This window comes from Scyliorhinus torazame, chromosome 8 (assembly GCF_047496885.1).
Source record: "Scyliorhinus torazame isolate Kashiwa2021f chromosome 8, sScyTor2.1, whole genome shotgun sequence".
Classification (NCBI taxonomy): domain Eukaryota; kingdom Metazoa; phylum Chordata; class Chondrichthyes; order Carcharhiniformes; family Scyliorhinidae; genus Scyliorhinus; species Scyliorhinus torazame.
Window position 1 is genome coordinate 38954857 of NC_092714.1, and position 25011 is coordinate 38979867.

The following is a 25011-nucleotide window of genomic DNA, read 5'->3' on the forward strand; positions in this document are numbered from 1 at the left end:
TATCACAGAGGTCCCTGTGGGGTGGTCTCCCTATCACAGGGGTTCCTGTTTGGGGTCTCCCTATCACAGGGGTCCCTGTGAGGGATCCCCTCATCACGGGGGTCCCTGTGAGGGGTCTCCCTATCACAGGGGTCCCTATGGGGGTCTTCCTATTACAGGGGTCCCTGTTTGGGGTCTCCCTATCACAGGGGTCCCTGTGAGGGATCCCCTCATCACGGGGGTCCCTGTGAGGGGTCTCCCTATCACAGGGGTCCCTATGGGGGTCTTCCTATTACGGGGTCTCTGTGGGAGATCTCCTTATCACAGAGGTCCCTGTTAGGGTCTCCTTATCACTGGGGTCCCTATGGGGGGTCCCTCTCACATGGGTCCCTGTGAAAGGGCAGGTTGGGTAACCCCTGTACTTGGTGGTGGGGGGGGGGGGGGGGGGGCACCCAGGCAATCTGGGGGTGGGGGGCTACTGTATGATGCAGGGGTGGGGGAGAGGTTGCTGGCCGTGGGACCTTGCTATCAGGCTGCCCGCTAGCGGGATTCCCTGGGAATCCCCCGTATTCCACGCTATGCATAACTTTGCATGGCGTGGAACACGGAATTGCTTGCCGGTTTGCGCTCCCAGGGGGGGTCATAAACTGGTAGTAATTCAGCTCCGGAGGGAGAATATAGGGTGGGATCTTCCGTTGCACGATGCGGGTATCATAATCGGTGATCGGGTGGAGAACTCCTTTTTACGATGAAATCGGGTGCGGCTCCTGTTTTCGGATGCTCCGCCCCCTCCATAACGCCGTCATCGAGGAGCATGGCGCACGCCGTTGGGATGGCCTCAGGACGTTACCTGGAAGCCCTCCCCGATGCTCCGCCCCCTATGGGCCAAGAACGCCGGGACGTGTGGTCTCAGTGGTCGTGAACCCGGCGTGGCTGCGGCGGAATGTGTCCAGCGGCACCACAGTCGGGCAGGAGCCGTGCTGCTGGCCGGGGGGAGCCTCGGCGAGGACTGGAGGGGGACTGATGAGGGGAGGAGGTGGCCCTATCTGGCAGGTCAGGTTCGCGAGCGGCCAGCGCCATGTTGTAAGGCGCCATCGCTGCAGGTCGCCGCCGTGTGCATGCGGGGCCACGGAACCGCTAATTCTCCAGGTGTTTATATCGGGAAGGCCGTGCATTTTATGTGGTGCGGCTGCTAGCTCTCACCAATTTTTCTCACGTAAAACGCCACGGATCCTCCGGACGTAGCCCCAAAATCGGAGAATGCAGCCCATAGTCTCCCAAATGGAGAATTGAGCCCATAATTCCTGAATTTGCATATGACACTTTTGGGAAAATAGCAAATACTGAGGAGGAGTGCAAGAAATTAAAGGATGACATTAATAAACTTGTAGAATTGGCATTTAACTGGGAAATGTTATTTTTAAATTATTTCACGGGCTGTGATATGGCCCCATATTCAACATAGACAAGTGTGAGGTATTGCAAAAATAAGGTCACTAATTACGAGGAAAATAATTGTCCAAATGAGGTAGCATGCAAAAGGATCTGGGAGTACAATTAGACAAATCACCAAAAGTATCAATGAAGGTTAACAGAGCAATAAAAAAGGTATTTCGAGAGGAATGGAATTGAAAAGTACAGAGATTTGCAAAGCTCGTGTCCAAACCTCATTAGGTCATATTTGCATAGTTCTGGTCACCATATTCTGAAAAGGATATTGAGGCACTGGAGAGGGTGCTGAAAAGATTTACAGGGATGACACCAAAAGTGCAAGATTATACTTATCATGATGAATAGGCTATACCTTTTTCCTCTTGTAAAAAAGAAAACTAAGGGTTGATCTAATAGAATGTTTAAAATTATGAAAGGTTTTTTTTTTTTAAATTAAAATATTTTTTCATTCTCCTTTTTCACATTTCCCCCCAAATTTACACCCAACAATAAACAATAATCAGTAACGAATGTAATGTCAATCCCCATATCAATAACAACGATCCCATCCTCCCACCAAACCCCAGACATTGGCCCGCATGTTAACATAAACAAATGACAAAAAGGAATCAGGAATCACCCATAGTCACCATTAACACACACAGTCCCCCCCCTCCCCAACCCTCCCAGCCCCCAACCTCCCTAATGTTCGATGTGATCCAATTCTCGAAAGTACATAATGAATAACACCCAGGGCACAGGGTGGAGAGGTTGATCTCCACCCTAACAGGATCCGCCTTCAGGCGATCAATGAGGCGAAGGCTGCAACATCTGCCTCCGCACCCGTTTCCAACCCCGGCTGGTCCGACACCCCAAATATCGCCTCCCGGGGCCCGGGTCCAGTTTCATGTGCACCACTTTAGAGATTACCCTAAACACCTCCTTCCAGTAATCCTCCAGCTTTGGACAGGACCAAAACATATGAATGTGGTTTGCGGGGCTTCCCCCACATCTCACACACATCCTCTACCCCCTCAAAGAGTCGGCTCATCCTCGCCCTCGTGAGGTGCGCTCTATACACTACCTTCAGCTGTATTAGCCCCAACCTCGCACACAAGGTGGAGACGTTCACCCTCCAGAGCACCTCACACCAGAACCCCTCCTCCATATCCTCTGCCATCTCTTCCTCCCACTTTGCCTTGGTCCCTTCTAGCGGCACCTTCTCCTCCTCCAAAATATCCCCGTAATCCGCCGATACTGCCCCCTTCTCCAGTCCCCCTGTCGTCAGACCTCCTCCAGCAATGTGGAAGCCGGCTCTACTGGGAAGCTCTGTATCTCCTTTCTGGCAAAGTCTCGAACCTGCAAGTATCTAAATATTTCCCCTTGCTCCAGCAAAACAACCGCCAAGAAATAGATCTTTTAATGTCCTAATTCCTTTCTCCTCCCATCTCCGAAAATTTCCATCCCACTTCCCTGGCTCAAATCTATGGTTCCCCCGAATCGGCATTTCCCTTGACCCTGCCCCCAACCCGAAGTGCTGGCGAAACTGCCTCCAAATTCTCAACAAAGCTATTACTACCGGACTCCCTGAGTATCTCCTGGGGCTGTCAGGAGTGGCGCTGTCGCTTGTGCCTTCAATCCCGACCCTCTACCCAAACTCTCCTCCATTCTGACCCATTGGGAGTCAACCCCTCTGACTCAGCTCCGTACCTTCTCCACATTCGCCACCCATAATAATACATCCGGTTCGGAAGACCCAAACCCCCTGCCTGCCTTCCTCTCTGTAGTAGCACCTTTTTCATTCTGGCCACCTGCCCTCCCCATATGAACAAGGTAATCATCCCTTCAATCTCTCTAAAAAATGCCGTTGGCAGGAAAATCGGCAGGCATTGAAAAATAAACAGGAATCGGCAGCACATTCATTTTAACCACCTGTACCTGACCCGCCAATGACAGAGGGAGACCATCCCACCTTGCCAGATCAGCTTTCACTCTCCCCACCAAACTAGAAATGTTGTAACTACGGAGCCCCCACCCCCCCAATCTTGGGCAACCTGCACCCCCAGGTATCTAAAGTAAGTTCCTGCCTTACGGAACTGCAGCGCCCCCACCCCTGGCCGAGACACCACTAAATATTCACTCTTGTCTAGATTTAATTTGTACCCTGAGAATGATCCAAACACCGAAGCAGCTCCAGTATTCCCCCTATTGACACACTTGGTTCCAAAACATATAACAAGTCATCGGCATATAAGGACACCCTATGCTCTATCCCCCCCCCCCGCACTATCCCTTGCCATACCCTTGAACTTCTTAATGCAATGGCCAATGGCTCAATTGCGAGTGCAAACAGCAGGGGCGTTCCGAACCTGATGTATTATCCCTGCCTAGTCCCACGGCGGAGAGGAAAGTATTCTGAGCTGATGTTATTTGTGCGGTGCTGGCCCTCAGCTCCTTATATAATAGCTTTACCCAGTCCACAAATCTGGGTCCAATTCCAAACCGCTCTAGAACTGCCATCAAGTACCCCCATTCTACCCGGTCAAACGTTTTCTCTTTTTAAAAAAATAATTTTTATTAAAGGTTTTCATGAAATATCAATAACAAAATGAGAAAGAAAAAAGAAACCAGCAGGGTTAAGTACAAAACACAATCTAAAAAAGCAACTCCCCAAACCCCTCCCCCCCCCCGTACCTAAATAATAAATTAACATTAACACCCCGACTTAACACAACAGGTGTATACACCCCCTCAGACCCTTCCAGTGTAAATAACATAAACAAAAATAAAGTAAACCCCCCCTCCCCCGAGCTGCTGCTGCCATTGACCAATGTCGATCGTTCTGCCAGAAAGTCTAAGACCGGTTGCCACCGCCTAAAGAACCCTTATACTGACCCTCTCGAGGCGAATTTCACCCTCTCCAATTTAATGAACCCTTCCATATCGCTGATCCAGGATTCCACGCTTGGGGGCCTCGCATCTTTCCACTGAAGGAGAATCCTTCGCCGGGCTACCAAGGATGCAAAGGCCAGAATTCCGGCCTCTTTCGCCTCCTGCACTCCCGGCTCCTCTGCCACCCCAAATCTTGCGAGCCCCCAGCCTGGTTTGACCCTGGATCCTACCACCCTCGACACCGTCCTCGCTACGCCCTTCCAAACTTCCTCCAGCGCTGGGCATGCCCAGAACATATGGGTGTGATTTGCTGGGCTCCCTGAGCACCTAACACACCTGTCCTCACCCCCAAAGAACCTGCTCATCCTTGTCCCGGTCATGTGTGCCCTGTGTAGCACCTTAAACTGTATGAGGCTGAGCCTCGCGCATGAAGAGCAAGAGTTCACCCTCCCTAGGGCATCTGTCCACATCCCATCTTCGATCTCCTCTCCCAACTCCTCCTTCCACTTACCTTTCAACTCCACCACCGAGGCCTCCTCCTCCTCCTGCATCACCTGGTAAGTTTCCGAGATCTTCCCCACTCCCACCCACCCCCCCGAGAGCACCCAGTCCTGCACTGTGTGTGGCAGTAGCCGTGGGAATTCCACCACCTGCCGTCTGGCAAACGCCCTTACCTGTAAGTACCTGAAGGTGTTCCCCGGGGGGAGCCCGTACTTCTCCTCCAGCTCACCCAAGCTCGTAGTCAACCGTTTTCACGGCACAACCACAACCACCTCTGTTTCCTTCCCCCTCCGCCGGTACCATAACAACGTTCAATACCCTCCCAATGTTCGAAAAGGCTGCCTCCCTCTCACAAAGGCTGCCTCGTGGGGCAGCACGGTAGCATAGTGGTTAGCACAATTGCTTCACAGCTCCAGGGTCCCAGGTTCGATTCCCGGCTGGTCACTGGCTGTGCGGAGTCTGCACGTCCTCCCCGTGTGTGCGTGGATTTCCTCCGGGTTCTCCGGTTTCCTCACACAGTCCAAAGATGTGCAGGTTAGGTGGATTGGCCATGCTAAATTACCCTTAGTGTCCAAAATTGCCCTTACTGTTGGTTGAGTGGGGTTACTGGGTTCTGGGGATAGGGTGGTGTGGGCTTGGGTAGGGTGCTCTTTCCAAGAGCCGGTGCAGACTCGATGGGCCGAATGGCCTCCTTCTGCACTGTAAATTCTATGAAACCCCGTCTGATCTTCACCTACCACCTTCGGGAGGCACTCCTCTAGCCTACCTTCGCCAATATCTTTATGTCCTCGTTTAAAAGTGATATGGGCCTATACGACCCACACTCCGTTGGATCCTTATCTTTCTTCAGTAACAGGGAAATCGATGCCTGCCCCAAAGTTTGTGGTAACACCCCCTTGCCTAATGCCCCCTCAAACATCCCCACCATCAGCGGTACCAGCTTATTTTTGAATTTTGTATAATATGCCACCGGAAACCCATCCGGCCCTGATTATGAAAGGTTTTTAAACACTAGAGGGAGCACCAGAGACGTCATGACTGGAGGAGACATAGAAAGAATGTTTCCACTTGTGGGGATGAGCAAAACTAGAGAGCGTCAATATAAGATAATCACCAAAACATCAAGTGGAAAATTCAGGAGAAGCTCCTTACCCAGGCAGTAGTGAGAATGTAAAACCCCTTACTATCAGGAGTGGTTGAAGTGAATAGTATAGACGCAGTCAAGGGGAAGCCAGACAAATACTTGAGGGAGAAGGGAATAGAGATTTATGCAGATTGAAAAAGATTTGGAAGGATGGGAGGAGGCTGGATATTCAATGCAATTCTGTGTAACGCTGGCTGACAGCTCCATGGATGTTGACAAACTTTTACTTGGTTCAATAGTTATCCATCATACGTGACTTTAGATAGCAATGGAATCTGATTCCATCCCTGTACAGGTATCCTTCAGCAGAAGAAATATGGCTGAACGTTTCCCCTCCCAAATCAGTCGGGGTAAACCTAGGGTTTTTATAGTCTGGCAACACAAAACCAATCAAATGCTGACCTGATAAGAGTGGAGAAATTCCTGGCACTCAATGTTAAGTTTTGGTGTCTGAAAAGTGGAACTATCCAAGAAACAATGCTCACGTACTTCAGTGACGTTTTCTATCTCTTACCTGCTTCCGTCCAGTTTGATGTTTCATTTCTATGCTCTGCTCTCACTCTTAGGCTGTACGATGCATTGGAAGCGATATCGTCCAATAATTCACATTTTGTTTCAGCAATGCGCGTACAGTTCTGTACATCCGTCCAATTCCGATTACCATCACCGTCAAAAGTTCTGGACAACGTAGATTGAAGCAAGACATTTAATCAAGTGATGTCCTAAAAATAGCATCTCAATCTGTGCTATAGAGAAGGTTAATCACCTGAAGGAGAAGAATCAATTCGGAAGCTGAAGCCTGGCACTACTGCTCAGCACAAGGTCAGTTCGTTAGGGTGCAAATATTCAGTTTTGGGTGCCCTACGTTAAGCAGGATATCATGTGGCGTGGAGGGTGCAGGAAAGATACAATGAACAGATACCAGGGTCAGAATCTGTAGATATATGGACAACTTAGAAAAGCAATTGCTTCCTTCATTGAAGCAGGGAAGGTTAAGAGATCTGCTACATTATTAGTTGTTTTAATAAAGTAAGTAGAGAAAAACAATGTTCAGAGTGAGTTGATAGCTAGCAGACATAATAACATTAATGAATTTACCATAAGAAAGAGTTTGAGCGAGTTTTCTTTTTACATGCAGAGGCATTTTGAGAATCTCCTTCCAGGAATGCGGTGAGTGCAGATTCCAAAATAGCTTTTAAAAGGAAAATAGACAAATATATTGTAAAATGGATGATTAGGAGAGTATGGGAAAAGGACAGGGGAATGGCATTGGTGAAAATGCAGTGGGCTGAGGTACCTATTGTGCTGTTAACTTCAGTCGGCCACTCTGGTTTAATTTGTGTATTATTCCTACTTTAATAAAAATGATCCCCCCCCTCCCAGCATCAAGGCTGAGAACGGCTGAGCAGCAAAGGTTTCTCTGGCCAACATTTCTTTGATGAAGCACAAACTTCCCCAGAACGTCAGCCAAGGGAGCAGGAAACTTGGAGGGTTGCCAACAAGGGAGGGAAGCCAGGTGGGAGGTTTCCGGTCAGAACTTGTATACCTACTGGATGATCTCATCCCCGCTGAGGCAAATGAAATTCTGAGAATTACCCACACAAGCCACATGAAATGAAAGATACACCAATCTTGGGCATGAGACCAGCAAATCACATACAAGACTTCTGCCAAATGCAGGGAATGTCAGTAAACCTACATCACTGGTGCAACTGTAGCCCAACAACCAACTTCCTTCTCCTTCCAAAGGCTCATATCCAATTTGTTCTTCTGTCTGAAAGCATTAGTTTTCTTTGAAAACTCCACCCCCTGTACATTTTTTGAAAGGCCCATTCTCCAAGAAACCACAGTTTTATTATCTGTGGAAGACCCTGGGCTGGATTCGCCGGTCGCCGATGCTGATATCTCCGGGCCGTATCGGCAGCTAGAGCTGGATGCTCTACGCTGCCTTCCTGTTAGCCGCCAGCAAACCGGGGAATCGGTGGCCGTTTTGCGCCAGTTTTCTGGCATAAAATGCCACCATTCCCACGCCGGAGTGTGGGCATAGCCCGAGAATCGGAGAATCCAGTCCCCAGTTCATTGAGATCGTGTAACCTCACACCTCAATGTCTCCAAGAACCATGGGGCGCGATTCTCCGCTCTCGCGCCGGTTGGGAGAATCACCCGGGTCGCCAAATTTTCCCGCGTCGCCGGTCCGACGCCCTCCCGCGATTCAGGGAAGTGGCCAGATCGGCACAATCGCATTTTGCGCGGCGCGGTCCAGTGAATCGCCCGAGACAACCAAAATGGCGATTCACCGGTACCCCCGCGATTCTCAGTGCTGGATGGGCCGAGCGGCCTGCCCAAAACGGCGGGTTCCCCCCGGCGCCGGCCACACCTGGTCGCTGCCGGCGGGAACAGCGCGGGAACGCTGGGGGGGGGGGGGGGGGCGTGCAGGGGGGCGAGGAGGGATCCTGCACCGGGAAGGGCCACAAATGTGGTCTGGCCCGCGATCGGTGCCCACCGATCGTCGGGCCGTCCTCTCTGAAGGAGGACGTCCTTTCTTCCGCAGCCCCGCAAGATCCGTCTGACATCTTCTTGCGGGGCGGACTCGGGGACGACGGCAACCACGCATGCGCGGGTGACGCCAGTTATGTGGCGCCGGCCGTGTCATGTATGCGGCGCCGCCTTTACACGGCGCCAAGGCCTGGCGTACATAAATGACGTGGCGCCGCTCCTAGCCCATTATCGTGCCCTGAATTGGTCGGGATAGGGGCCATTTCACGCCGTCATGAACCTCGACGCCGTTCACGCCGGCGCGAACACTCTGCCTCCATTTCGGAGAATCACGCCTCCTGTTCCCCATTCTCTCACTCTCTCTCTCTCAAACCCTTTTCTATTTGAAAACTGGCTCCACGTTTCCCCCGAGCACCTCGCTTCTTGGTCTCTTCCACATATCCTGCTCTCGTATTCTTCCAACACCCCATAAGATCTTTTGAAAGTCCGACTCCCAGGCTGTTGAAAAGCCACCACTTGCAAACAGGGTAAATGGAAAACTTTTAAACAGACGTTATGGAAGCGCCATTTCCACAGTACCGCAACGCTTCAAGGAGGAGGCCCAGCATCAGTTTCTCAGGGCAGTCTTGTCAGTATTACCCACATCCTGGGTGCACATAAAAAAGTAAAAAGGGTAAAGAGCCAATTTTGAGGTCTTGTCTGTCAGAATTCTAGTTCCGAGACCCCAGTGAACTACAGAGGAGGTTCCCTCGGATGATCCCAGGTGTGGAGGGACTGCCATACGAGGAAAGATTAAACAGGTTGGGTCTGTACTCCTTAGTGTTCAGAAGGCTGAGAGGTAAGAAGCGGCATGGTGGCATAGTTGCACTTTATCCCTGTGTCTGCGTGGGTTTTCTCCGGTTTCCTCCCAGCGTCCAAAAATGTACAGGTTAAGTGGGTTGGCCATGATAAATTGCCTCTTCGCGTCTAAAGGTGTGCAGGTTAGGTGGAGCTGCGGGGATGGGGCGGAGGAGCGGGCCTGGGTGGGGTCTCTTTTGGTGGGTCAATGCAGACTCGATGGGCTGAATGGCCTCATTCTGCACTCAAAGGGGCGGGATTCTCCAATCCCACGCCGAAGTGGCCTCGTCGTCGTGAACGCCGTTGAGGTTCAGGTCGGCGCGAAATGGCCCCGATCCCTACCGGTTCAGGCCCTGACGATGGGCTAGGATCGGGGCCGCGTCATCTACACGCGCCAGGCCTTGTCGCCCGCGTAAAGGTGGCGCCGCATAGATGACGCGGTGCCGCATAGATGACGTGGCCGGCGCCGCATAACTGGCGTCATCCGCGCATGCGTGGTTACCGTCCTCTCTAAGTCCGCCTCGCAAGAAGATGCCGGACGGATCTTGCGGGGCCGCGGAAGGAAGGAGGTCCTCTTTCAGAGAGGACGGCCCGATGATCGGTGGGCACCGATCGCAGACCACCCCACATTTGAGGTACCCCCCCGGTGCAGGATCCCCCCTCGCCCCCCGCAGGCCGCCCCCCCAGCGTTCGCGCGCTGTTCCCGACGGCAGCGACCAGGTGTGGACGGCGCCGGGGGGAACCCGCCGTTTTGGCCTGGTCGCTCGGCCCATCCGGGCCTGAGAATAGCGGGGGTGCCGGAGAATCGCCATTTTGGGTGTCTCCGGCGATTCTCCGGCCTGCGGCCCGCGGAACTCGACCGGGCCGTTCCCGCCGCTTGGGAGAATCGCGGGAGGGCGTCGGACCGGCGTCCTGGGAAATTTTGGCGGCCCAGGCGATTCTCCCAACCTGCGCGGGAGTGGAGAATCTCGCCCAAGGAATTCTATGGTTCTATGATATGATTGAAGTATATAGGGTGAGATTCTCTGGCCTTCACGCGGCATGATTCTCGGCGGTGGGAGGGAGCCCGGTCCTGCTGATGTCAATGGGTTTTCCCATTGATTCCACCCCATGCCCCTTGGAAACCCGTGGCAGAGGTGCACCGTCAGCAGGATAGGGAGATCCTGCCGGCGTGAATAGCCGGAGATCCTGTCACCGACCCATGGCGGGGGAAAGTGGAAAATCCCCCCAAACAGTGGTGAATCCTTGGAATTCTTTACCCCAGGAAGCTGGGAGGCAGAGTCGTTGAACATTTTCAAAGCCGAGATCAATATGCTTTTAACCAGTAGGAGAATTAAGGATACAGAGATGAGACAGGAAAGCAGACTTAGTGACTGTGAGATCAGTCATGAGCTTACTAAATGGCGGTGCAGGCTGTAAGGGCTGATTGGTCTTCTCCTGTTCCTATTTCTGTCCACAAATTATCTGTCCCTAAAATGACCTGGGCACTGACATCTTGTCGCCAACCAGACCATTGACTGGGAAGGAGGCAGGAGTCACAAGAATAAGGAAACCTTTGCCAGTCCTGTCTCCATGTGCTGCCAATGTCTGAGGCAGCTGTATGCTCCGCCTGCATATACTGGTTATAGATTCCCTTCAGCGTAGAGACCCAACATTTCCAGGTCCTATTTGATTATACGCTCAAGTGCCAAAGAAATTCAGGACCAAACCTGAATTTGCACATACAGAGAGTACTATGTATTAATGAAATATATCATACCTCAGAACTGCTCGCGTTCCGATTCATATTTCACATTAGGACTGTACAGAAAGATAGCTAATCCGTCACATTGGCAGGCACTTTATGGCCCTGCAGTGGTTGGACCTGTCATGGAGGAGGTGGTGGGCCAGCCAAAAGTCCACTGGCTCTCGGCAGAACTGGAAGATCCCTGCAGCGGGCAGGGCCGGAACACCCTGGCCATTAAAGCTGTTCAAATTAAAGGAGCAACATCTCCCCATCAGCTGATTTCATAAAGCAAGGGCATGAAAGATTTAACATCACTGGGGTTACTTGTGCTTCCTTTGATAACTTTAGACAGATAGCGAACACAACACCTCCCTCCCCCGATCCCATCTATCAACAAGGCCAAGAACAGTCAGGTCATGGGAACACATCGCGCCTATGAGTCACCAATAACCCTTGTGATTTCAAGACAATCTTCCCTGGAGCACAAACAAAACCTTCACTGGCACGCCCATCATCTTGTGTACAAAACTCATTCAAATTGGGAAAAGGGTCAACTGGTTGTAACTGCATCATTTCTTTTGCAATAATACAGCTTTGAAACCATTTCTTCAGCTCTAAATCTTTTATCTTATTCCTGATTGCAATTGCATGCTCTTAACTCAATTTCTGTTTGTGCGATGTTACTTCATAGGTCTGCAGTACTTATTTCACAATGAGTTACTTTCTGAACTGGACAGAATATTGTGTAAGAAATACAGACTGATGCATCATTTTTAGAACATAGAACAGTTCAGCACAGTACAGGCCCTTCAGCCCACAATGTTGTGCCGACCATTTATCCTAATCTTTTTTAAAAAATATATTTATTCAAATTTTTCAACAAATTTTCAACAAACCCCCCCCCACTCCAACAAGAAAAAGAAACAAAAACACAACAAGCAGAAACTATACATTGGATTTCCCCCAAATACAATAACCCCCCATGTAACAGTAGAAAACACAAATAGGGAAACCCCCCACTTTAACCCAAACGGCACCCTAAAAGAACCCCACCCCCCGCCGGGCTGCTGCTGACCTCCTCCTAACGCTCCGCGAGATAGTCTAGGAACGGTTGCCACCGCCTGGAAAACCCTTGCACAGGCCCTCGAAAGGCAAACTTTATCCTCTCCAGCTTGATGAACCCTGCCATGTCATTGATCCAAGCTTCCACACTAGGGGGCATCGCACCTTTCCACTGTAACAAAATCCTCCGCCGGGCTACCAGGGACGCAAAGGCCAGAATACCGGCCTCTTTCGCCTCCTGCACCCCCGGCTCGTCCGACTCCCCAAATAATGCTAATCCCCAGCTCGGCTTGACCCGGGCGTTCACCACCTTGGACATAGTTCCCGCAAAACCCCTCCAGAACCCATCCAGCACCGGGCACGACCAGAACATATGGACGTGATTTGCTGGGCTCCTCGAGCACCTCCCACATCTGTCCTCCACCCCAAAGAACCTACTCAACCTCACCCCTGTCATATGTGCTCTGTGAGTAACTTTAAACTGTATTAGGCTGAGCCTGGCGCAAGAGGAGGAAGAGTGAACCCTACTCAGGGCATCAGCCCACAGACCCTCATCTATCTCGTCCCCAAGCTCCTCCTCCCACTTGCCCTTTAAATCCTCCACCGAGGCCTCCTCCTCTTCCTGCAGCTCCTGGTAAATCGCTGAAACCTTGCCTTCTCCAACCCATACACCCGAAATCACCCTCTCCTGAATCCCATGTGCCGGGAGCAGCGAGAATTCCCTCACCTGCCACCTCACAAATGCCCTCACTTGCATGTACCTGAAAGCATTTCCCGGGGGTAGCCCAAACTTCTCCTCCAGCGCCCCTAGGCTCGCAAACGTCCCATCGATGAACAGGTCCCCCGTTCTTCTGACCCCTGCCCGATGCCAGCTCCGAAACTCCCCATCCATCCTTCCCGGGACGAACCGATGATTCTCCCGAATCGGGGACCAAACCGAGGCTCCCACCTCGCCCCTATAGATTCGGCAGCGCCAGCCCCCCCCTGTCCATACTACGCTTCAGAAACACCCTCGTCACCCTTGGGGTATTCACCCACACAAATCCCATGATGCTCCTGCTTACCCGTTTGAAAAAGGCCTTGGGGATCAAAATGGGAAGGGACAGGAACACAAAGAGAAACCTCGGAAGGACCGTCATTTTGATCGACTGCACCCTACCCGCTAGTAAGAGTGGCAGCATATCCCATCTTTTAAAATCCTCCTCCATCTGCTCCACCAACCGCGTCAAATTGAGCTTATGTAGGGCCCCCCAACTCCTAGCCACTTGGATCTCCAGGTACCGAAAGCTCCTTTCCGCCCTCGTGACAGCCATTTCCACCCTGGGGAAAAATCTCTGGCTGTCCACTCTGTCCATGCCTCTCATCACCTTGTACACCTCTATCAAGTCACCTCTCTGCCTTCTTCGCTCCAGCGAGAAAAGCCCTAGCTCCCTCAACCTTTCTTCATAAGACATGTCCTCCAGTCCAGGCAGCATCCTGGTAAATCTCCTCTGTACCTTCTCCAAAGCATCCACATCCTTCCTATAATGAGGCGACCAGAACTGGACACAATATTCCAAGTGTGGGCTAACTAGAGTTTTATAAAGCTGCAGCAAAACCTCGTGGTTCTTAACTCAATCCCCCTGTTAATGAAAGCCAACACACCATACGCCTTCTTAACAACCCTATCAACCTGGGTGGCAACTTTGAGGGATCTATGTACATGGACCCCAAGATCCCTCTGTTCCTCCACACTTCCAAGAATCCTGCCTTTAACCCTGTATTCAGCATTCAAATTCAACCTTCCAAAATGAATCACTTTACATTTATCAAGGTTGAACTCCATCTGCCACTTTTCAGCCCAGCTCTGCATCCTGTCACTGTCCTGTTGTAACCTGCAACGACCCTCAACACTATCTACAACTCCACCAACCTTTGCATCATCAGCAAACTTACTAAGCACCCTTCCACTTTCTCATCCAAGTCATTTCTGAAAACCACAAAGAGCAGAGGTCCGAGAACCACTGGTCACTGACCTCCAGGCGGAATACTTTCCACCCACTACCACGCGCTATCTTCTTTTGGCCAGCCAATTCTGTATCCAGACAGCCAGATTTCCCTGTATCCCATGCCCCTAACTTTCTGAATGATCCTACCATGGGGAACCTTATCAAATGCCTTACTGAAATCCATATACATCACATCCACTGCCCGCCCTTCATCAATGTGTCTCGTCACATCCTCAAAGAATTCAATGAGGCTTGAGAGGCATGACCTGCCCCTCACAAAGCCATGCTGACTATCTTTAATCAAACTATGTTTTTCTAAATACTCATAAATCCTATCTCTCAGAATCCTTTCCAATATTTTGCTCACCACAGACGTAAGACTGATGGGTGTGTAATTCCCAGGGATTTCCCTATTCCCTTTCTAGAAAAGGGGAACAACATTTGCCTCCCTCCAATCATCCAGTACTACTCCAGTGGAGAGTGAGGACGCAAAGATCATAGCCAATGGTGCAGCAATCTTCTCCCTCGCTTCCTGTAGTAACCTTGGGTATATCCCGTCAGACCCAGGGGACTATCCTGATGCTTTTCAAAATCTCCAGCATATCCTTCTTCTTAATATCAACCTGTTCGGGTCTATTAACCTGGTTCATACTGTTCTCATGGGCAAGTTGGAATTAGTCAAATATTAGGGCTGGGCAGCACGGTAGCACAAGTGGATAGCACTGTGACTTCACAGCGCCAGGGTCCCAGGTTCGATTCCCCGTTGGGTCACTGTCTGCGCGGAGTCTGCACGTTCGCCCCGTGTCTACGTGGGTTTCCTCCGGGTGCTCCGGTTTCCTCCCACAGTCCAAAGAAGTGCAGGTTAGGCGGATTGGCCATGCTAAATTGCCCTTAGTGTCCAAAAAGGTTAGGAGGGTTTATTGGGTTATGGGGATAGGATGGAAGTGAGGGCTTAAGTGGGTTGGTGCAGACTCGATGGGCCGAATGGCCTCCTTCTGCACTGTATGTTCTACGTTCATTAATTAATTTTGTTCAGCCGGGGGTGGCAATTGTCTGAGATTACCGTTCGTAACTTTTGACTTTAGCCAAATTTATTCCTTGAAATATGCCTGGAACCCATTCCTTACTGATATGCTACTGTACATTTACATGCACAATACACAGACTGGCCCAATATCTCACTATTGCAATACCGTTATGCATGTTGCTATCCGAGTGTTAATTGTCACTAATGAACAGGAGAGACAATTTTATTTAGCGGTGTCTTTGCAAAAGAAAATGTCAGTAGAAAGTCATTATCTGTACACACACTACAGCAAATGCTAAATGACTCTAAGACAGTAACTCAGGGTGGAGCATGCAGCATACAGCAAAAGCAGTGCAGGGTGTGAACTATGAAAGTTAGTTAAATTTCTTGCTTGTACAATTGCGGTGTGCTGTTTTTAGTCCTGTTACAGTGGAATCTCTGTTACAAACCGTAACTGAAACCCTGGTGGATAATGGGAACTGGATGGTTGGGAGTTTACAAATTGAGATCTTGCACTTAGGGAACGTGAATACCTTAAGCTTTGGAAGGAAAACCATAATTGAGTTCTGAAGGGCTGTGCAATTGATTTTTATCAGGAAGGATGACACTAGTTATTAATATGCTCAGCAATGTGGCACCATGGGCCCTCTTCTGTGAGAATTATTCCTGGATAATGGGGAGCGGATAATGCAGCCCCCTCTGTAGCAGTTCCAATCTCTTACCTTTGAACAGAATATGTCACCGATTTTCCCTGGGAAAAAACAGAATCCCATTTGAGGATATGCTTCGACGTGACATGATCGATACGTAGGTTTCCTGGTTCCGTGATCTCTCCAAGCACTGTAGAAGCTGAAAGAACGGCATTAAAAGAGATTTTAATCTGAGGAAATAAAATAATTAAAAAAGAGAGAAAGACAACGAGACATGGATTCAACCAACTTCGAAACTGAAATTTCTAAGTCGGTGCAATTCTCTTGTGTTTAGATCTAGCGGCAAGTTCACACATTGACAAAACCAGCAAGGGAGCCTCATTGGCACCAAAGCTTAAAATTGTCCCTCAGAGGCAAAACTTGGAGGTACAGATCCAGTTAAATGCACGGCCATCTTCACATCTAAACATCAAAACAATTTTTCAGAGCACTGGTTATTTGGGAGGAAACCCACAGAGGGTCCATTAATATTTCCTATAGGAGGATCCAAATGTTTAAGTTTTAGTTAAATAATGTCAGGTTTACACACTTTGCATATTAAACTGCACATACATAGTTGGTCAAGTACTTTTGAAAAGCACCGTATGTTAATAGAGTCAAGACTGTCCTTTGGTTAGAGGGAGTTGGGTGGAGATATCCAGTCCCCACTATGTGTGGGTTTGGACATTCCTGTGGTTAGGTATTAGAGGATCCCAATTTGAATCCCCTCACTATCAAAACCTCCTGACATGGGGAACTCCTCTGAAATAGAAACTAAAGTGAATTCCACTTTATGCGTCTAGTAAATGACACTAGCACAGCTGTTACCTGACTGAAAAACCTCCAGGTTCCTTTAAGCAATGAAACGGTAGCATGGAAAGGTTGGCTGTGAACAATTTGGCGGATATGGAGACCGTTTATATAGGCTGATCAAAAGGCTGGAGTAACTATCCCAGTTGGTGCTATAACTGGACGGGAAGATATCAGAATAGAACCCTGGCTCAAAAGAGGTAACTTTTACTTTCTTTCATTAAAGGAGAAAGACAGAGTCACAGAACCGCTAATTAGTTTAACCAGCAACAAAAATTTATTAAATATGGATTAAACCAAAAATTGGATTATAATAAAAGACTATTAGATAATGGTCCTTTACTCCTCCCTTAGTTTAACAAATGCACGCAGTTTAAGATTAACACGGTTGGCAAAGTACATTTGAAGCTACAATAGTCTCATTAGCACAAGAAGTCAGTGTTTGCAGATTTCTCCTCAGAATTCCCCCACCCCCCAAGATGATTGTCATATGAATTTCCAAACTTTAGAACTCCTTTGTCTTGACCGCTTTTATACACTTGAGGTCCAGCCACTGATCCTCACAGATATTTCAATTCACTTTTCACAGGCTGTAGTAAAATCTCTCAAACTTGAAAATCGCTTCAGGTGTCTTTCTGGCATCTCAGCCTTCCTCCGAGCGCTGTCTGTCTTTACTGAACAGTCCTCTGTTCTCGTACCTTTAACTCAGGCTGCCAGTAAACCTCTCTCCCTTTCTCTCATTTACTTAGCTAGCTGCTCTTTAGACAACCATTACTCTATTGTATGTTTTTTCCTATAGAAAAGCTGAGAGATCAGGGGCGAGATTCTCTGACCCCCCGCCGGGTCGGAGAATTGCCGGGGGCGGGCGTGAAACCCGCCCCCGCCGGTTGCCGAATTCTCCGGCACCGGATATTCGGCGGGGGCAGGAATCGCACCGTGCCGGTTGGCGCCCCCCCCCCCCCCCGGCGATTCTCCGGCCCGGGAGTCCGAAGTCCCACTGCTAAAATGCCTGTCCCGCCGACGTAGATTAAACCACCTATCTTACCGGCGGGACAAGGCGGCGCAGGCGGGCTCCGGGGTCCTGGGCGCGGGGCGATCTGGCCCCGGGGGGTGCCCCCACGGTGGCCTGGCCCGCGATCGGTGCCCACCGATCCGCGGGCGGGCCTGTGCCGTGGGGGCACTCTTTTCCTTCCACCTTCGCCACGGTCTCCACCATGGCGGAGGCGGAAGAGACTCCCTCCACTGCGCATGCGCTGGAATGCCGTCAGCGGCCGCTAACGCTCCCGCGCATGCGCCGCCTTGCAGATGTCATTTCCGCGCCAGCTGGCGGGGCACCAAAGGCCTTTTCCGCCAATTGGCGGGGCGGAAATCAGTCCGGCCCGGGCCTAGCCCCTTAAGGTTGGGGCTCAGCCCCCAAAGATGCGGAGCATTCCGCACCTTTGGGGCGGCGCGATGCCCGACTGATTTGCGCCGTTTTGGGCGCCAGTCGGCAGACATCGCGCCAATACCGGAGAATTTCGCCCCTGTTCTCTCTCAATAGCTTTTTAAAACAACTGCTTTTAGTGGAGCTTTGGGAGATGTTCCCTCTCCAAATGCCTATTTCCAGCTAAAACTGAAGAACAAAGGAAAGTTGTTTTCCCCTTCAAGGGCCTCTATCTGCCAAGCAACTATATTTATTCTTCACTCTGTAGCTTTCTCTGTCACAATAGAATCCCAGTTGGAACTGAAGTCAATCCCCCCAAACACAAACACCTTTTCCCAACATTAATCTCGCTATATGTCCCTTCCTGGCACAGAAACACTAAATTAAACCCACCTAAAACTATTCCTTATTTCTGATGTTTACCAATTCAAATATAAAACTACCTCTGTTTTCCTAATACTGATTAGGTCAATTGACTAGATGGGTAGCGTGTGTGGTACAGATTCACACCAAGGGTGCAGGGTTTGATTCCATTTTCAACTGAGGTAGACCTGGGGCCTTTGTGTAGGACAGGGGAGTGGGAACATTCCTTTTGAAAGAGAAAGTACTGCAGCTGTTTTGGGTGATGCAATGGTATCACATTTACTTCTGTATTTTCCCTGCAGTTCGAACCAATGTGTTTCTTCCGCAAGAAAATTCAGACATTGCCCTCTCACCACAGAATATCATGAGAACTATTAGCAGGGGTCAGCAGTGAATCAATGGTAGCAGTCTCACGTCTGAATCGTGGGTTTACGCCCCACTCCAGAGATTTCAGTACATAATCCTGGTTGACATGACTCTTTGAAGAAGTACAGAAGGAGTGTTACATTGTCAGATGAACAGCCTTTTGGATATAGCCTGCTCAGTTGTACACAAACTATTGAAGAACAGCCGGCGAGTTTTCCCTGATGTCCCGGCCAATATTTCTGCCTCAAACAACTTCACTCAAACAGCTCACCCCGTCACGTATCTCTCAGAAAGCAGGACCTTGCTGTATACAAATTACCTGCCAAGTTTCTACTTAATTGGTTGCAAAATGATTTTGGGCCGAGGTTGTGAATGGCACTACATGAATGCAAACATTTTGTTGCTTGGATGAGTTGGGTGTCACCTAAAAGGCTTGGAGGAGCAGCCAGATCTCTTGCTTTGTTGACTACACATTGGGGTTGTTAACCTCCATGTTCGGGTTCAAACTGCCTTCATGCAGTATGGTCTTACGCACGAGAAGGGCATGCAATTATGGTGTGGCACACGGGTATCACTAAACACGTTCATTCTCATACGGGAGGTGATCTGCTCTCCTCCCTACTCTATAAACCACAGTCAGGTGATCTCTTTATTGACTCTGAAGTGGACAATCCAATTTTGGTGTTGGCTGCCCAATAATTTGGACAATTGGGAAAGAAGAAAAATCAGTAGATGTCCATTTTTCAAATTGTGAAATTTGAACCACTGCTATGTACGCACACCAGCAAATTCATTCGCACAATCCATGGTAGCACAGTGGTTAGCACTGTGGCTTCACAGCTCCAGGGTTGCAGGTTCGATTCCCCACTGGGTCACGGTCTGTGTGGAGTCTGCACGTTCTCCCCGTGTCTGTGTGGGTTTCCTCCGTGTTCTCTGGTTTCCTCCCACAGTCCAAAGATGTGCAGGTTAGGTGGATTGGACATGCTAAATTGCCCTTAGTGTCCAAAAAGGTAAGTTGGGGTTATTGGGATATGGTGGAAGTGAGGGCTTAAAGTGGGTCGGTGCAGACTCGATGGGCCGAATGGCCTCCTTCTGCACTGTATGTTCTATGTTCTAACCTCTTAAAGAAATACTCTTACCTCTCTATTCTGGGAAACAGGCTTTAGGCAGGATTTTAGAAAGGCTGCTGCAAAAGGTTTCGAATACATTTATTTCACAAAACTACATTACCCTGCGTACAATATATACACATTGATTCAGCACCAGGTAGGCCACACACGTCCTATAAAAAACAGCCATTGATTATGGGTCTTATGCTAAAGCTAGGCCTGAGGAGAGACTGCAGTTAGCATGTCCGATTCTGATAGGATTCTAACAGTGCAGAAGGAGGTAATTCAGCCCATTCAGTCTCCACCGACCCTCTGAAAGAGAATCTACCTAGGCCCAGTCCCCCGCCCTATCCCCGTAATGCTAGCTAACGTGCACATTTTAGGACTGTGGGAGGAAACGCAGGCAGACACAGGGAGAAAGTGCAAACTCCACACAGTCACCCAAGGCTAGGCATTGAAGCCAAGTCCCTGGCGCTGTGAGTCAGCAGTGCCAACCACTATGTCACCGTGCCGCCCCTACTGACACTCTGCTGTCGCTGACACCCACTGTCAAAGCTCACAGCTGAATAATGAGCTGTGAATAATGAGCCCTTGGCTGAAGTATGAGAGGCTGAGCTATATTCCTTGGGGCATATTCGAGTTAGGAAAGGATGGTAGGAAGTGGCAATGGGGAAATTACTGTAAATAAGAACAGGACCCTTAATGTAAATATAGGAACTTCACAATAAAGTTACAGTATGACAGACACGGTGGTCATGAACAGTAGTTCTCATCACAGGATTCATTTTCATGACGCTTTATTTCCTCTTTCATATTTACCCCCAGTCCCTGGCCTTTGTAGGCAATTCAGACTCAAACATCTTTAGTATATTTTGACCTTGACATCATGCAGTGCAATATTGGTATGGCAGATATTAATACATTCGTATGAAACTTATTTCATGCTTTTTTTAAACAGTAGTGACAGCATCAATTTCCAACTTAATGCACAATGCTTTCTCATACAACTTGATTTGAACTAGTGGAATGAGGTTACGTGAAATGATTAAAGCATGCAGATTTCTCATGAAGAATTTAACTGTTTTTGAATTGTGAGGGCATAATCATGCACTAGCCACATCTGCTGCTGCGTGTTCATAGAATCCCTACAGTGCAGAAGGAGGCCATTCGGCCCATCATGCTGCACCTACCTAAAAGAGCACTCTATCTAGGCCATTTCCCTGTCCTACCCCGGCCACTTCCCTGCCCTATCCCAGTAACCCCATCAAACCTTTGGATACTAAGGGGCAATTTAGCATGGCCAATCCACCTAACCTGCACATCTTTGGTCTGTGGGAGGAAACCGGAGCACCCAGAGGAAACGCGCGCAGACATGGGGCGAACGTGCAAACTTAACAAGTCACCCAATGCTAGAATTGAACCTGGGTGCCGGACGCTGTGAGGCAGCATTGCACACCACTGTGCCACTGTGCTGTAATAGGTTTGACTGGAAATCGATCAAAAACATGACATTCCAAACATTTGCTCTGCTGTGCAGTGTCTGCAGACATGGGAAGACCAAAAAGAGCATATCGAAGAAGAATTCATTGAATTCATTCAGAAAAAGGTCCTATGCTTATCATCTATAAGGCTCTGATGCAGCTATCTACTCTAATCCTTGAGGCAAATTCTATAACTGTTTTTAAAGGGAAGCCAGATACCAGCCAGCCTTGTGGCACCTACCGCAGGAGATAAGGTCTGAGTTTGAGTCCAATGCCAGGACTTATTGGCCACCGAAGGAGCGTTCAGCATGGTTCAACAGGCCGATAATCAGCTCGGAAATCCTTCCACCACTTCTCCCACTATTCCCCAAAAGGTAAAAAACAGACTATGGGTGTGAAGATATGCTAACAACAACAGGGGAAGCCAGATAAATACATGAAGGACAGGAGGGATGGAAAAGGTGGTGAGGTAGCACTGTTAATAAGAGATGATGTAGAGTCCATTTGGGTGGAGGTTAAAAAACAGCAATGGAAGGAAGACATTGGTAGGAGTAGTGTAAAGACCACCAAACAGTAAACACACTGTAGGAAAGGGTATAAGTCAACAACTAATAGGGGCATGTAAAAAAAAAGATAGAGCAATAATTATGGGTGACTTTAATCTTCATGTTAATTTGGTTAATCAAGTTGAAAGGGTGGCGACGTTAATAAATTCAAAGAGCGCATTAGGGATAGTTTTCTAGAGCAATATGTCATGGAGCCAACCAGGGAACAAGCTATCTTGGAACTGTAATGAATAATGAGGCAGGTTTAATAAATGACCTCAGAGCAAATGATCCCCTGGAAGGTAGTGATCATAACATGGTAGAATTTAATATTCAGTTTGAGAGTGAGAAATGTGGGTTGGAAACAATTGTGTTTAACTTGAATAAAGGGAATTACAATGAAACGAGGACAGAGTTAGCTAAAGCGGACTGGGAGAATAGATCAGCAGGAAAGACAGCAAACAAGCAGTGGCAGACATTTAAGGACTCTCAGTAAAAGTATATCCAAGTAAGGAGGAAAGATTCTAAGAGAGGGATAAACCAACCATGTCTAACTGAGGAAGTTAAGGAGAGTATTAAGTTGAAAGAAAAAAGCATATGAGGCAAAAGTCAGTGACAGCCCCGAACACCGGGATAAATTCAGAAATCTAGCAAAGGAGGACTAAAGAGATGATTAAGAGAGAAAAAAAAAAACTATGAGGGGAAAATCAACAAGGAATATAAAAACTGACAATAAGAGCTTCTTTAAATTTTTTAAAAGGAAGAACAAGGTCAAAGTGAACATAGGCCCCTTAGAAAATGAATCTGGGGAGATAATCATGGGGAATAAGGAAATGGCAGAGGAGTTAAACAGACATTTTGCATCAGTCTTTACAAAAGAAGATACTTTGAATATCACAATAATACTGAAGCATACAGGGGAGGAATTAAATATCATCACCATCACTAGAGATGTAGTGTTAGACAAACTAATGGGACTAAAGGTGGATAAGTCCTCTGGCCCTGATGGCTTGCATCCGAGGATCCTAAAAGAAGTAGCTACAGAGATAGTGGATACATTGGTTGTGATTTTCCAAAAGTCCTTGGATTCTGGATAAAGTACTGGTAGATTGTAAAACTGCCAATGTTCACCTCTATTCAAAAAGGGAGGGAAGCAAAAGGCGGGTACGAACGGTCAGTTAACTATTGCTGGAAAAATGTTGGAATCAATTGTTAAGGAAATAATAGCACCACATTCAGAAAATCATAATCTAATCAATCAGAGTCAGCATGGCTTCCTGAAAAGAAAATCGTGTCTGACTAATTTATTAGAGTTTTTTTAAAAAGAGGGGAACCAGTAGATGTGTTGCATTTGGACTCCCAAAAGGCATTCAACGATGTACCTCACAAAGGTTAAGTCATTAGATAAGAGCCCACGCTGTTGGAGGTAGTATATTGGCATGGATAGAGAACTGGCTAATGAGCAGGAAACATCGAGTGGGGATAAGGGGTTCTCTTTCAGATTGGCGACTTGTAACCAGTGAGGATCCACAGGATCGGTGCTGGGACCGCAACTGTTTCCAATTTATATTAATGACTTGGAGGAAGGTAGCGAATGTACTGTAGACAATTTTGCAGACAACACAAAAAATAGGTTGAAAGGCAAGTTGTAGGCGGCACGGTGGCACAGTGGTTAGCACTGCTACCTCACGGCGCCAAGGGTTCAGGTTCGATCCCGGTCCAGGGTCATTGTCCATGTGGAGTTAGCACATTCTCCCTGTGTTTGTGGGAGTCTCATCCCCACAACCCAAAGATGTGCAGTGTAGGTAGACTGGCTATGCTATTGCCCCTTAATTGGTGAAAAAAAAGAATTGGGTACTTTACATTTATGTTAAAAAAAGAAAGAGAGGCAGCACGGTAGCATTGTAGATAGCACAATTGCTTCACAGCTCCAGGGTCCCAGGTTCGATTCCGGCTTGGGTCACTGTCTGTGCGGAGTCTGCACATCCTCCCCGTGTGTGCGTGGGTTTCCTCCGGGTGCTCCGGTTTCCTCCCACAGTCCAAAGATGTGCAGGTTAGGTGGATTGGCCATGATAAATTGCCCTTAGTGTCCAAAATTGCCCTTGGTGTTGGGTGGGGCTACTGGGTTATGGGGATAGGGTGTAGGTGTTGACCTTGGGTGGGGTGCTCTTTCCAAGAGCCGGTGCAGACTCGATGGGCCGAATGGCTTCCTTCTGCACTGTAAATTCTATGATAATCTATGAAAATATGAAGTTGTTCATTTTGGAAGGGAGAACAAAAGAACAGAGTATTTTTGAAATGGATAAAAACTACAGAAAGCTGCAACACAAAGAGACTTTGTGGGACACAGACAGACATCACTCCTGGAACAAATTGATCTTTCTGCATCGCATTAAAACTTTAAAAACATTACGCGTCTGGTTCAGTATCTTAGCCGGTGTTGAGGGCTGACCAGGCGTCCAAAACATCAGCCATGATCCTATTGAATGGCGGAGCAGGCACAAGGTGTCGAACGAAACACTCCTGTTCAGATTTCTCACTGTCTTAGAAAGACATAGAAGAATCTTTTGATGGCATTAGGAGGAGGGTTGGCCGAGCTTGTGTGGAGCATGTTCAACATGGACTGACTGGTTGGTTTCTGTGTTGTAAACACTGTGTAGTAATTTCATCTCCCTCTTTTGCCACTTCCTTTTACAGTCTTCCTTTTCAAAAACTTGTGCAATTCCATTTTAAATGACACAGGCTACCGGCCAAGACTTTCTATATTCAAATCTCCGGACTGGGCCTTGGACTCACACAACCTTCTAACACAAAGTCAAAAGTACCACCAACTGAGCTGACCCAAACTTTCATGATTGACCCTTAAAAGAACATTGAAAAAAGCATGGAAGGGCCTGAACAGTATAGATAAAAGTGGCCGGGTGAAAATACACCAGAAATCATAAATAATTCAGCAAAAGGTAATAAAGATCAGTAACAAAAACACAACAGCAATCTGAAAAGTAAAGAGCGAGAGATGCGTAGGTGAAAGGGAGGGTAGGGAGACCAGAGAACAGGGCTTAAAACGTGAATAGTGGATTTCGCTGCCTTGTGACATCCCAAATAACTTCACAGTCAGTGAATTGCCATTTCAGGTGTAGTC

The 25011-nt window shown here is 48.5% G+C and overlaps 1 protein-coding gene across 2 annotated transcripts in view; it reads right to left on the reverse strand.

Moving 5' to 3' along the window:
- Window positions 1-25011, reverse strand: part of LOC140427765 (interleukin-10 receptor subunit beta-like) — a 68231-nt gene that overhangs the window by 19167 nt on the left and 24053 nt on the right. For both annotated transcript variants that reach the window (XM_072513398.1, XM_072513397.1), the window contains exons 2-3: window positions 15806-15932; window positions 6462-6625 (exon numbers count right to left, since the gene is read on the reverse strand). In XM_072513398.1, coding sequence (XP_072369499.1) covers window positions 6462-6625; window positions 15806-15932 — 291 coding nt within the window. The remainder of the gene's footprint in view (window positions 1-6461; window positions 6626-15805; window positions 15933-25011) is intronic.